Genomic DNA, 12,993 nt, shown 5'->3' with positions numbered 1-12,993 from the left:
GTTTATGAGAGGTTTAATTCAACTTAAACCTCCACACCGACCACCAGTCACAGAATGGGACCTTAATGTAGTATTAACGAGGCTCAAGCGTTCTCCTTTTGAACCCATGGATTCCTGTGATGTTAAATTTCTTACTTGGAAGATGATATTCTTAATAGCCATCACATCTGCTAGAAGGGTTAGCAAGTTACGAGCACTTGTCACATACTCAGCCTATACAAAATTCCTACTTGACCGAGTGGTACTCCGTACACACCCAAAATTTCTCCCCAAGGTAGTTACGGAATTCCACTTGAATCTGTCCATAGTCTTGCCTACTTTCTTCCCAAAACCGCACTCTCACCAAGGAGAGAGGGCTTTACACACCTTGGACTGTAAACGTGCGCTCGCATGTTACTTAGATTGCACTGCAACCCTTAGGAAATCCACCCAGCTCTTTGTATCTTTTGATAAAAACAAACCTGGAAAAGCTGTGGGCAAACAAACTCTGTCTAACTAGCTTGCAGATTGTATAGAATTCTGTTATGAAAAAGCAGGCCTCCCTCTCCAAGGGCGAGTAAAGGCGCACTCAGTAAGAGCAATGTCAACATCAGTAGCACACTATCGTTCAGTGCCAATAGCTGACATATGTAAAGCCGCAACATGGAGTTCTCTTCACACCTTTGCAGCTCACTACTGCCTGGACAAGGAAGGACAACAGGATTCAGCCTACGGACAATCTGTCCTAAAGAACTTGTTTCCAGTATGATCCCAACTCCTTCCACATCCAACCTGCTGTGATTTCAGGCTGCCTCATTTTTCCCAACAGTACACCAGTTGTCGTGCCTGTTGTACACTGTTGGTCCAATACAAGGATGACTCAGCCTGTAGCTTGCTAATCACCCATATGTGAGGACTAGCATCCTGCTTGTCCTGGGATAAAGCAAAATTGCTTACCTTGTAATAGGTGTTATCCCAGGACAGCAGGATGTAGTCCTCACGAAACCCACCCGCCACCCCGCGGAGTTGGGTCCAATATGTTTAATTATTTTATTTTTGGCTAAAGCTTGTTGCTACAAAAGAGACTGAAGGGAGACCTCTGTGGCTCGAGGGATCATGGCATGCTCAGTGGGCTCAGGATGCCAGTCAAAAGTTTCTAGAAACTTTGACAGAAAGTTTTCCTTGATAGAGCTCTGTCAGTGACGAAACCCATATGTGAGGACTACATCCTGCTGTCCTGGGATAACACCTATTACAAGGTAAGCAATTTTGCTTTCTCCTAAGACAGCAGTCCTCAGGAACCCGCCCACCTCCCCACGGAGTTGGGTTCTCCTTCCGGTTTGTTTTACTTTTTCACTCATATTTTTTTCTCTGTTATGAGACTGAAGGGGGACCTCGCTTGGGCATGCTCAGTGTGCCGGGCTCCAGCGGATGATGTCATCCACATGTGAGGACTAATATCCTGCTATCCTAGGAGAACACCTGTTACAAGTAAGCAACTGTGCTAAACTACCTGTTGAAAAAGTAGTTAGAAGTACATCTTTTCTACAACTTCATCAAAAAAGCCTTTGTGTAAAGTATGTAAAACAAAACATTGATAAGCTTGAAACTTTTTGAAACAAAGTGCTTTGGACTGATTAACATTTAACTGTTTGGCCACAACAACAAGATACTGTAACTGTGACACTGTACTGTGTACTGCTATTCCAACTTGGGCAGCTTCTTCATATCAGAAATTGCTACAAAAGGAGCTCTCCTCCTTGGAGGCCAATGCAGTTGACCTCATTCCACCAGGGGAAAAAGGGTAAGGATTTTACTCCAAGGATTTCCTGATCCCCCATACATATGGAGGTACTCCATCCCATCCTAGACCTGTGGATGTTTACCAAGTACCTGGAAAGGGAAAAGCTTAAAATGGTTTCTCTTGGCACCCTGATTCCCTTTCTATAGAAAAAGGAGACTGGTGAGGCACTCTACATCTAAAGGGTGCTTAAACCCATATAGAAATATTTCCAGCTCACAGGAAGTATCTGATTTGTCCTAGGGAAATACCACCTCCAGTTTTTTGTGCTGTCTTTCAGTCTGGAGTCAGTAACCTACCTGTTTACAAAGTGGCTTGTGGTGGTGGCTGTGCATCTATACAGTTTGGAAGTGCATGTTTTTTTCCTTACCTATACAATTGGGTGGTCAAGGAGATATCTCAAGCAGATGCTGCAGGTTGAACGAGCAAAACCATTAGAGTTGCTAGGCTTCATTGTCAATTAACCCAAATTCCATCTGAGCCTGCCATCTCAATTAGAATTTATAGGAGCTGTGCTATACATGACTTGGTGAAAGCTTTTCTCCCAGAAGGTCTTGTAACTGGGAGAGTAACATGGCTTTGCTCTGACTAACATGCATGTGAGGGGTTGTGTGTGTGTATGAATGGGTATCTTGTGTTTGTTGTTGTTTTTGATGGCTAGTTCCTCATAAAATTTGTACCTGGTTATATTTGGTTAACTGTGTTATAAGTGATGATTGAAGCCTGTCTCCTACAAAAAAGGATTACCATGTTGATATCGACTGTGAAGAGGTTAAAAATGAGTCAAAAGTCATTAGAATGGGACATGTTGAAGTTGTTGAGCCTCATGGCATAAACAGTCACATTACTCCTATGATATATTTTCATATGTGAAGAGCCAAATGCACCCTAAAATCTCAGTGGAATCAAGCTATTTGGGATCTCCAGGATGGAATCCACATCACCCAGTCTTTGGGAGAGTCTCTGTCCTGGTGGCTGATTCATTCTAATCTGACCAAGGCAGTTCCCCTTCCAAATTCTTCTGATACAAATTGTCCTAACAGGTTCATCCAACCTGAGCTGGAGAACTCACCTCGAAGTGCTCCACACCCAGGGCCTCTGGTCTGCTTAGGAAACATTTCGTCAGATAAGGGCAGTAGAGTATGCTGTAAAGGCTTTCAGGGATCTGTTATCCCAACAAAATTTTCCTTATCCAAATGGAAAATCTGCTAGCAGTGTTCTGCTTCAACAAGCAGGGAGGAACAGGCTCATATCTTCTGTGTCAGGAAACCATTTAAATGTGGCATTGGGCTATTTCCCATGGAATGATCCTCAGATCTATGTATCTGTCAGGCAAGGAGAATGTCCTTGTGGACTGACTGAATCAGGTCCTGGTACCTCATGAATTGTCATTGGAATGGGCAGTAGCAAACCAGATATTCTGCAAGTGGAGCCACATCCCTGATAGATCTAGTTGTCTCCTCTGAACAGAAAAATCCAGAATTTCTGCACCAATAGATTGGTGACAAGGTCTTCTATAGATGTATCCTCCAGTTCCTCTGGTGCAGAGACCTTGATGAAGTTCATAGTTCTGTATTGGCCGAGATAGATTTGGTTTCCACTGCTATGGAAGATGTTCATCCAGGATCAAGTCAGGTTGGAGGATTTATTATTGCTTATTCTCAATTGGGGGCTTCTGCAACACCCCAATACGATATCCTTAGCCTTATCAACCTAGATATTAAATAGTTAGCTCTGCAACCCTGAAACTGTCCAAGGATGTGTCTTGTATTCTTGTAGCTTCTAGGAAGCATTCCACAAAGAAATTCTGTGATTTAAAGTGGAGAGGTTTTGTGTGTGGCGAGATGGAAAGGCCCTAGTACCTTTCTCCTGTTCCTCAAAAAACCTGATCAGATACCTTCTACACCTCCACAAATCTGATTTGAAAACCAACTGATAGTTCAATTGGCACTTATCACCAACATGTATAGCTTTAATTATCTGTTTCTTGTGGAGCTTGCTTCATTTGAAGCCTCTCATCAAGATTCTTGCTGTGTCATGGGGCCTGAATGTGGTATTGATGAAACTGATGAAAGCTCCTTTTGAATCTCTGGACTCCTGTGAGCTGAAGTACTTGACCTGCAAGGTTGTATATTTGATGGTGGTCACTTCAGCATGCAATCGGTGAGTGCCAGGCCAGAGTGACTTATCCACCTTATACTGTTTTTTCACAGGGTGTATGGCAAAATGTGAGATTCATGGTAAATGACATTTGAATCTCCTACTGGACAGCAGATGGCAATGTTTCAGTGTCACCAGCAGCTGGCACTAAGGGGGATAACCTTAGCCAGAACCAGCTGATGACATCACTGCTGCTGTTGTCGGAATACAGTGTCAATTAGAAACTGTCTGAAAAGGTGACAGTTGACAGGCAACAACTTGAAGCAAGAAGGATAGAGAGACATCCAGCTGGAATTGGACTGCCAGTTACCAGAACTGTTACTATTTAAGTCTGAGCAGGGTTTAGTCTGCAGTTAAGTTTGATAGGGAAAAAAAGGTATTATGTAATCTCTTCCTTTTCCCTTCTTGCTATAAATCAGATTTTTGTGTTTTCATTCACTTTTCTCCTTGATAATATTAAACTCATGGGGCAATTTTTAAAAGGATTACATGCGTAAAAGCATATAATGTAGCAATGTTCAAAAGCCTACTTAACGCACTTAAAATCCAGTTTTAAGCACATAAATCCTTTTGAAAATTACCCTCATAGTTTTACCATTGTTCATGAGACTGATGTGAAATCCCAGGTAAGTGAAAAGCTAGGTGATCCCAGTGTTTGTGTGTGGTCTGTGAGCACTTCTCTGGGAACTGTGAGACTTCAAATTTGCAGAGTCACATTGACCCCAAAAAAACCCGCAGTGAATAGCTTTGTGGGCTGAGTAATTGTACAAAAGCAAGTTGACTCCAGTTTGTAGGTGGAAGGTTGTCAAAAGATAGCATGCATGCAGGTGCAGGCAAGACCTACGTAGTGTTTACTGGGACCCCCAAGTGGCCATTGGTTCAAGCTTTGGTGGGTATCATGGTTTTGTTTTTACTTTTTTCTTGTTCGAGAGTTTATCTCACTCTGTTTTTTATCTGTTCTGGCTTTCTCTTTATCTTCTTTTGTGTTGCCTGGGCCTGTGACCCACCTATTGTTAGAGATTTTGACACAAGGAGCTAGATGAGAAAACATAATGCCTTCTAAAGAAAACCAAATATGCCAGGGAGGTTTCTTAGCAAGAGCATTACAACAACACTGTTTTTATTAACAATATAAAATGGAGCTGTAAGGAACCAGCAACTCAACTCATACACAAATGAGAAGCAAGCAAGTACACATACAGAGCGGTACAGAAGCCCTAGTACAGTGGTTCCCAGCCCTGTTCTGGGGACCCCCCAGCCAGTCAGGTTTTCAGGATATCCACAATGAATATCCATGAGAGAAAATTGCATGTTATGGAGGCAGTGCATGTAAATTTTCTCTCATGAATATTCATTGTGGATATCCTGAAAACCTGACTGGCTGGGGGATCCCCAGGAGTTCCAGTGGACCATACGGTATAAGTTGTGACATTCTGTTTCTTTGGCATCTCAGGGAAGTATTTTCCAAGCAGCACCTGATAATTAAGGTTTTTGCTGCATATTACTGTTGCACCTGTTTGGTCTTGTACATCTCCTACAACTTTGTCATCCTTTATTTCTACACATTAAATTTAAAGGCAGTTTTATTTGGAGACATGACAGGGACAATCTAGACTCTATTCTGGTGAATTAACACATGATTCCCATTTTTGTTTTTCCAACAGCACTTAAGTCTTCAATTAAGCCATGTTCTTTTTCCGGGAACATATACCACATTGTGGGCAAAGTCAGGTTTTCAGGTAACTGAAGAATAATCTTTATGATTTTTTCTTTTCTAGGCAACCTAGAGGTCAATATTCAAAAGATTTACCTGGCTAAAACCAGAATTTATTGCACCAACGAGTCAATACATCATAACAAAAAGAATGCAGTATCGAGTATGTCCTTTGTTTTCATAATATGTTTAATACTTTAAAGAAAAAATGGCAACTCCACTGGGGTTCAAAAGATAGGCTTATAATTGCGAGTCCCCTGACACAGATCCCGTGTTTCGCCCGTAGGCTGCGTCGGGAGGGACGGAGAAGCAAAGCTTTACACTCTTATACGTTATTATATCAGGTGTGCAGGGCGAAACACGGGATCCATGTCAGGGGACTCGCAATTATAAGCTTATCTTTTGAACCACTGTGTAGTTGCCATTTTATCCCAAGACAAGCAGGATGCTAGTCCTCACATATGGGTGACGTCACTGACTGAGCCCTATCACGGAAAACTTTCTGTCAAAGTTTCTAGAAACTTTTTACCGGCACACTGAGCATGCCCAGCATGCCATGATCCCTCTAGCCACTGGGGTCTCCCTTCAGTCTTCGTTTTTCCACGCTGCAGTTAGCATCGTGGAGCAGGAGCTCTGTGTGAATTTTTCACACAACTCTGTCTAAAAAACAGATTTAAAAATCCCTCTTTTCTCCTCCTCACATTGGGGTCTCACTTCAACCACCGGCCGGTGAGTAGAATTTTTGTTTCCGACTCTATTTGAGTTCACAAAACCTTTAGTCAGATAACCATTGTCGGCTGTCTCGGTTATCCTGGCCACAGATTTTAAAAAATGTCCTAAATGTAATCGAACTATGTCGATTACTGATCCACACCTTGAGTGTGTACTTTGTTTGGGACAATCCCATGACGTTTTGTCGTGCCCAAAATGTGCGGAAATGACCGCTAAAGGTTGAGAAGCACATCAGGAAAAGATGGAACACCTTTTCCACATCCAGCTATTACCTTCTATGTCGACGTCCACCCATTCGTCCCCGGCCAGAGCGTCGAAAAAGCTGGTTATTAAAAAGCGTTGACTGGAGGGTTTGGGAGACCGATCGTCACCAACCCTGTCTGCAGCATCAACGAAGTCAACATCTGGGCTTGAAAAAGCCACTGAACATCATATAAAACATAGACATCGACATTCTTCGATTCCGGAGGCCCTGTTATCACCGGAGCAGCCTGGAGCCAAGCAACTTCGTCTACAAGAGCCACCAAGGCCTTCTACACCAAGGCGCTCTCCACCTCTAGAGGTGCCGGACATCGAGCCACCACAGGGCCCTGTGGTAGAGCCGATGACGCCTTCAATGCCACCATGTATAGCTGCTCTGCCTGCCTCAGCTATAACTGAGGAACTGATCAGATTCATCCGCCAGGCAGTGCGAGAAGCGACCCAGGACTCTACCGACCATCGACACAGATGACTCCCCGATGCCGATACCCTCGTCAAAGCTGACACCATTGTCGATGCCTGTGCCAACACCGGTGCCATCACAGATGCCGGTACCATTACCGATGCCGGGACCATCCCCGAAGACAGGAAAAGCACCGATGCCGGGACCAGCACCGATGCCGATACCATTACCATCCCCGATGCTCTTTCCGATGCCAGTACTGGGGACTCCAATACAACCTGATACTTCGATTTTTCAACCGCTTATGTAAAAACTCAATGCACTCACCGGTGCTTTACCATCGCAGCCTATTCCAACTAAGCCAGCAAGTATAGGAGATACTTTTGGTCAGTTCCCACTCGATGAACCTCAGCCAGGACCTTCAGGACTTTTCAGACCAGTGGTTCCATCAGTACCACTGAGGTCGTCTTCTACTTCTCCTTCCAAACATGCACCATATGACTCCTGGGAGGATAAAAACAAAGATTCATCATCGGAGAGTTTTATGTCTGAACCATCTCCTCCTGAAGGAAGAAAAAAGTCCCCACCAGAAGACCTATCCTTCACCACCTTCATAAAAGATATGGCAGGCACAATCCCTTTTAAATTAGTGTCTGAGGAGGATACAAGGCAGCAAACATTAGAAGTTCTTCAATTTGTGGATCCCCCCAAGGAAGTCCTAGCCATTCCTATTCATGAGGTCCTCATAGAGTTACAACATAGATTGTGGGAACATTCATGTTCAGTCCTGCCAGTCAATAGGAGAATGGTCACCACATATCTCATACAGCATATCCCTGGTTATCAAAGGGCTCAACTACCACACCAGTCAGTAGTGGTCGAGTCGGCTCAGAAAAAATTTAAAAGAGTACGACCTCATTCGTCTACACCACCAGGGAAGGATCATTGATTCCTAGACTCTCTAGGAAGGAAAGTCTTCCAAGGAGCCATGCTTAACTCCAGGATAGCGTCTTACCAACTCTATATGAAGCAATACCAGAGAAATCTCTGGAAACAAATGCAGGAGCTCACTGATTCCCTACCTCAACAATACCAAGATGCAGCTCAGGCAATTGTCCATAAAGGACTAGAAGCTGGAAAACAAGGTTCGTGCTGCATATGACAGCTTCGAAACTACTTCAAGGGTTGCAGGTTCGGGGATCAGTGCATGCCGTTGGGCTTTGTTAAAAGCCTCTGACCCTCAGGCCTGAGGTACAGGATAAATTGGTAGACTTACCCTGCGTGGTCGACAACCTTTTTGGGTCAAAGGTTCAGGACGCAGTAGCCCAACTTAAAGAGCATAAAGAGACACTGCTTCAGTTATCTGCTGTCCCACAAGACTCTTCTTCTTCAGCATCCCGCCGTCAACCAAGAAAGGATACCAGAAAGCCGTACTACAGGCCGAGAAGTTATTACCCACCGGCACCTAGGGGTAGATCTTCCCGACCACAGCAAAGATCTCAGCCCAGACAACCTAGAACTGCTAGGCCTCAACCGCCACCGCAGACAGGCCCAGCTGCAGGTTTTTGAGACAACGCCAGAGAACAAAGGCCATCTCTGTAATCCCAACCCAAACATACCAGTAGGAGGTCGAGTCTCCTATTACAACCATTGGTTACAGATAACAACAGACCAATGGGTACTCTCCATAATATCATGAGGTTATCAACTCAATTTCCTATCCATTCCAAATGACTCTCCTCCAAAGTCTCTTTGGATAAACAAAAACCACATTACTCTTCTGCAAGCAGAATTATCCACCCTTCTGAGAGCCAGAGCTGTAGAACCGGTACCCCGGCCTCAGCAGGGCAGAGGATTCCACTCCTGTTATTTCCTCATTCCAAAGAAAACAGGAGGCCTACGCCCCATTCTAGATCTTAGAAATCTCAACAAATTTCTACAGAAAGAAAAATTCAGGATGGTCTCTTTAGGTACCATGCTTCCCCTTCTTCAGACAAGAGACTGGCTCTGTTCTCTGGATCTACAAGATGCTTACGCTCACATTCCAATCTTCCCTCCTCATCGCAAGTATCTGCGTTTCCTGGTGGGTCAACAGCATTTCCAATACAGGGTTCTACCATTCGGACTTGCCTCAGTGCCCAGAGTATTCACAAAATGCCTAGCAGTGGTAGCAGCACAATTACACAAGGAAAGTGTACATGTTTTCCCCTACCTAGATGACTGGCTCATCAGAAGTCAATCTCAACAAGGAGCTCTGGCTTCTCTCAGATGAACAATCAATCTACTCCACTCAATGGGGTTTCTCATCAATTACCAAAAGTCCCATCTCATCCCGTCTCACCAACTACAATTCATAGGAGCAGACTTGAACACCATACTATCACGAGCTTTCCTACCTGAGGATCGGGAGGAAACACTCTCCTTATTAGCAAACTCGCTACGCTCGCAAAAACAAGCGACAGCTCATCAATTTCTATCTCTGCTAGGTCACATGGCCTCTACAGTTCATGTTACCTCAATGGCCAGACTAGCCATGAGAATATCCCAATGGACATTGAGATCACAATGGATACAAGCAATTCATCCACTGTCGTCTCCAATTCAAATAACCCACCAGCTGCTTTCATCTCTCCTCTGGTGGGTAAACAGGAACAACTTGTGCAAAGGCCTACCCTTCAACAACCAGTTCCACAGATGACTCTAACTACAGATGCATCCACCTTAGGTTGAGGAGCTCACATAGACAATCTCCAAACCCAGGGTACTTGGACAAAACTCGAAGCAACTTTTCAAATAAATTTCCTGGAACTTCGAGCTATACGTTATGCTCTTCATGCGTTCAAGGACTGCCTTTCACACAAGACTGTCCTGATTCAGACGGTCAACACAGTCACCATGTGGTACCTGAACAAACAGGGAAGTACGGGCTCGTATCTCCTTTGTCAAGCCGCACAGATTTGGGACTGGGACCTGACACATTCCATGTTTCTCCGGGCTACTTATCTAGCGGGCATTCACAACGTGGTTGCAGATCGCCTCAGTCGTCACTTCCAACCTCATGAATGGTCCCTGGATCCCTTAGTAGCGACCAGGATATTTCAGTGTTGGGGACAATCAATAATAGACCTCTTTGCATCCAAACTGAATCACAAAGTGGACAGGTTCTGCTCTCTACACAAACAAAAACACCAGCCAGCCAAGGGCGCCTTTGCTCGCCCTTGGAACTCAGGTCTTCTATACGCGTATCCCCCGATACCGTTAACAGCCAAAACTCTAGTGAAGCTACAACAGGACAAGGGGTCAATGATACTCATAGCCCCATATTGGCACCGACAAATGTGGTTTCCCATACTTCTCGACCACAGAACCAATTCGTGGTATAGCTCCCACTGTCATAACTCAGGACCAGGGCAGGTTGCGCCATCCCAACATTCAATCCCTATCTCTGACAGCCTGGATGTTGAAAGCTTGATCTTACAACTACTCAATCTTTCAACTAATGTCTCTTAAGTGCTTAAAGCTTCACGTAAACCTTCCACACGAAAAAACTATACTTGGAAGTGGAAAAGATTCAACTTATGGTGTACACAAAAAGGTATTGACCCTTTTTCCTGCCCCACATTGTCTTTACTAGACTATCTATGGCACCTTTCAGACTCTGGTCTCCAGACCTCGTCCGTAAGAGTACACTTGAGTGCAATCTCAGCTTACCATCATACAATAGGAGATTCACCAGTATCCGTGCAACCTCTTGTCAGTAGATTTATGAGAGGTTTAATTCACCTTAAACCACCAAAATGGTCACCAGTCACAGAATGGGATCTTAATTTGATGCTAAAAAGGCTCATGCATTCTACCTTTGAGCCCATGAATTCCTGTGATTTTAAATTTCTCACATGGAAGACTATATTCCTAATAGCCATTACATCTGCTAGAAGGGTTAGTGAGTTACAAGCACTTGTCACATACTCACTCACCCTATATAAAATTCCTCCATGACCGGGTGGTACTCCATACACATTCAAAATTCCTTTCCAAGTTAGTTACAGAATTCCATTTGAATCAATCCATAGTTTTGCCCATATTCTTTCCAAGACCTCATTCTCACCAAGGTGAGAAGGCTTTACATACCTTGGACTGTAAATGTACACTGGCATACTATTTAGACCGCACTGCAGTCCACAGGAAATCCACCCAACTCTGTTTCTTTTGAACCAAACAAACCGGGTAATCCAGTGGGCAAACAAACTCTCTCCAACTGGCTAGCATATTGTATAGAATTCTGCTATGAAAAAGCAGGCCTTCCTCTCCAAGGACGAGTAAAGGCGCATTCAGTAAGAGCAATGTCAACCTCAGTAGCATACTATTGTTCAGTGCCAATTCTTGACATATGTAAAGCTGCAACATGGAGTCCACTTCACACCTTTGCAGCTCATTACTGTTTGGACAAACAAGGACGACAAGATTCAGCCTATGGACAATCTGTCTTAAAGAACTTGCTTCCAGTTTAATCCCAACTCCTACATCCAACCTGCTGTGATTTTTGGCTGTCTCATTTTCAACAACACTACTTCACTGTTGCTTCACTACAAAATGACTCAGCCTCTAGCTTGCTAATCACCCATATGTGAGGACTAGCATCCTGCTTGTCCTGGGATAAAGCAAAATTGCTTACCTTGTAATAGGTGTTATCCCAGGACAGCAGGATGTAGTCCTCACGAAACCCACCCGCCACCCCGCAGAGTTAGGTCCGATACGTTTTATTATTTTATTTTTGCTAACGCTTATTGCTACATACGAGACTGAAGGGAAGATCCCCTGTGGTTCGAGGGATCATGGCATGCTGGGCATGCTAAGTGGGCTCAGTGTGCAAGTCAAAAGTTTCTAGAAACTTTGACAGAAAGTTTTCCGTGATAGGGTTCCGTCAGTGACGTCACCCATATGTGAGGACTACATCCTGCTGACCTGGGATAACACCTATTACAAGGTAAGCAATTTTGCTTTTTCTTTAAAGAATTAAACATATGAAAACACAAGGACATACTCGATACTGCATTCTTTTTATTATGATGTAAAACCAGAATTTAGCCATGTAAATGTTATCCATTCAAAATTCCCCCCTTTTATCGCTCTAAATTTATGCAGGTAAAATCACTACCCACACAATTTTAGCCAGGTTAAAAAGAGGTCAGTTTATGGCATTCTTTGGCAAACTTTATAATTTTCTTTCAGTTAGCAGAGCTGAATTAGCTATGACATGTGGGTGACATCACCCAGTGACACCAAACGGACCCCTTTCTCTTAACTGGTAGTGCTGTCCACACAAATAGTTTCCCTAAATCTATCTGCACAAAATTTGTACAGGTAGATTTAACCAGATATTCAGTGTCACTTTTAATCAGATGAATGTGGCTGAATATCCAGATAAACATAACTGGATACATTTACCTGTTATATTACCCATTCAACAGGTTTAAATATTGACCACTTAATGCAGGTGTGGCCAACTCCGGTCCTTAAGAGCCACAGTCAGGCTGATTTTCAGGATATCCACAATGAATATGCATGAGATAGATTTGCATGCAATTGAGCAGTGCTTGAACATCTATGTAATGCATATTCATTGTGGATTTCCCCCAAATCTGGCTTGTTTGTGGCTCTCAAGGACTGGAGTTGGCCACCCCAGACCTAGTGTATTTATATTACTTCACTATATGTATTTAGAGGTTTAGAAATACAGTTAGCTCACATGACTTGCATACCTAAAGAGTCATCATCAGCTTGCTTATTTGCAGAGGTGTAAAAACAAATTTTTGTTAAAAGAAAAAAAAATGTTAATGTGTAGTTTATTGTATGCTTTTCTCCATTTATGTGTTATATAGTATATTACATTTAGAACATTTCAGACATACCAGCATGTCTTAATGTGATTTGCAGCTTCTG

At 43.5% G+C, this 12,993-nt stretch overlaps 1 protein-coding gene across 1 annotated transcript in view; it reads left to right on the top strand.

Annotated features, from left to right (window-relative positions):
* The window catches only part of C1H20orf194 (chromosome 1 C20orf194 homolog), a 794,595-nt gene that overhangs the window by 741,606 nt on the left and 39,996 nt on the right, over positions 1-12,993 (top strand). The window contains 1 exon segment of the mRNA XM_029594038.1: positions 5,605-5,679. Coding sequence (XP_029449898.1) covers positions 5,605-5,679 — 75 coding nt within the window.

The sequence above is a fragment of the Rhinatrema bivittatum genome, chromosome 1, assembly GCF_901001135.1.
Source record: "Rhinatrema bivittatum chromosome 1, aRhiBiv1.1, whole genome shotgun sequence".
In the NCBI taxonomy this organism is placed as follows: Eukaryota; Metazoa; Chordata; class Amphibia; order Gymnophiona; family Rhinatrematidae; genus Rhinatrema; species Rhinatrema bivittatum.
The sequence above is the reverse complement of the archived record's forward strand: the minus strand, read 5'-3'. Positions and strand labels throughout refer to the sequence as shown.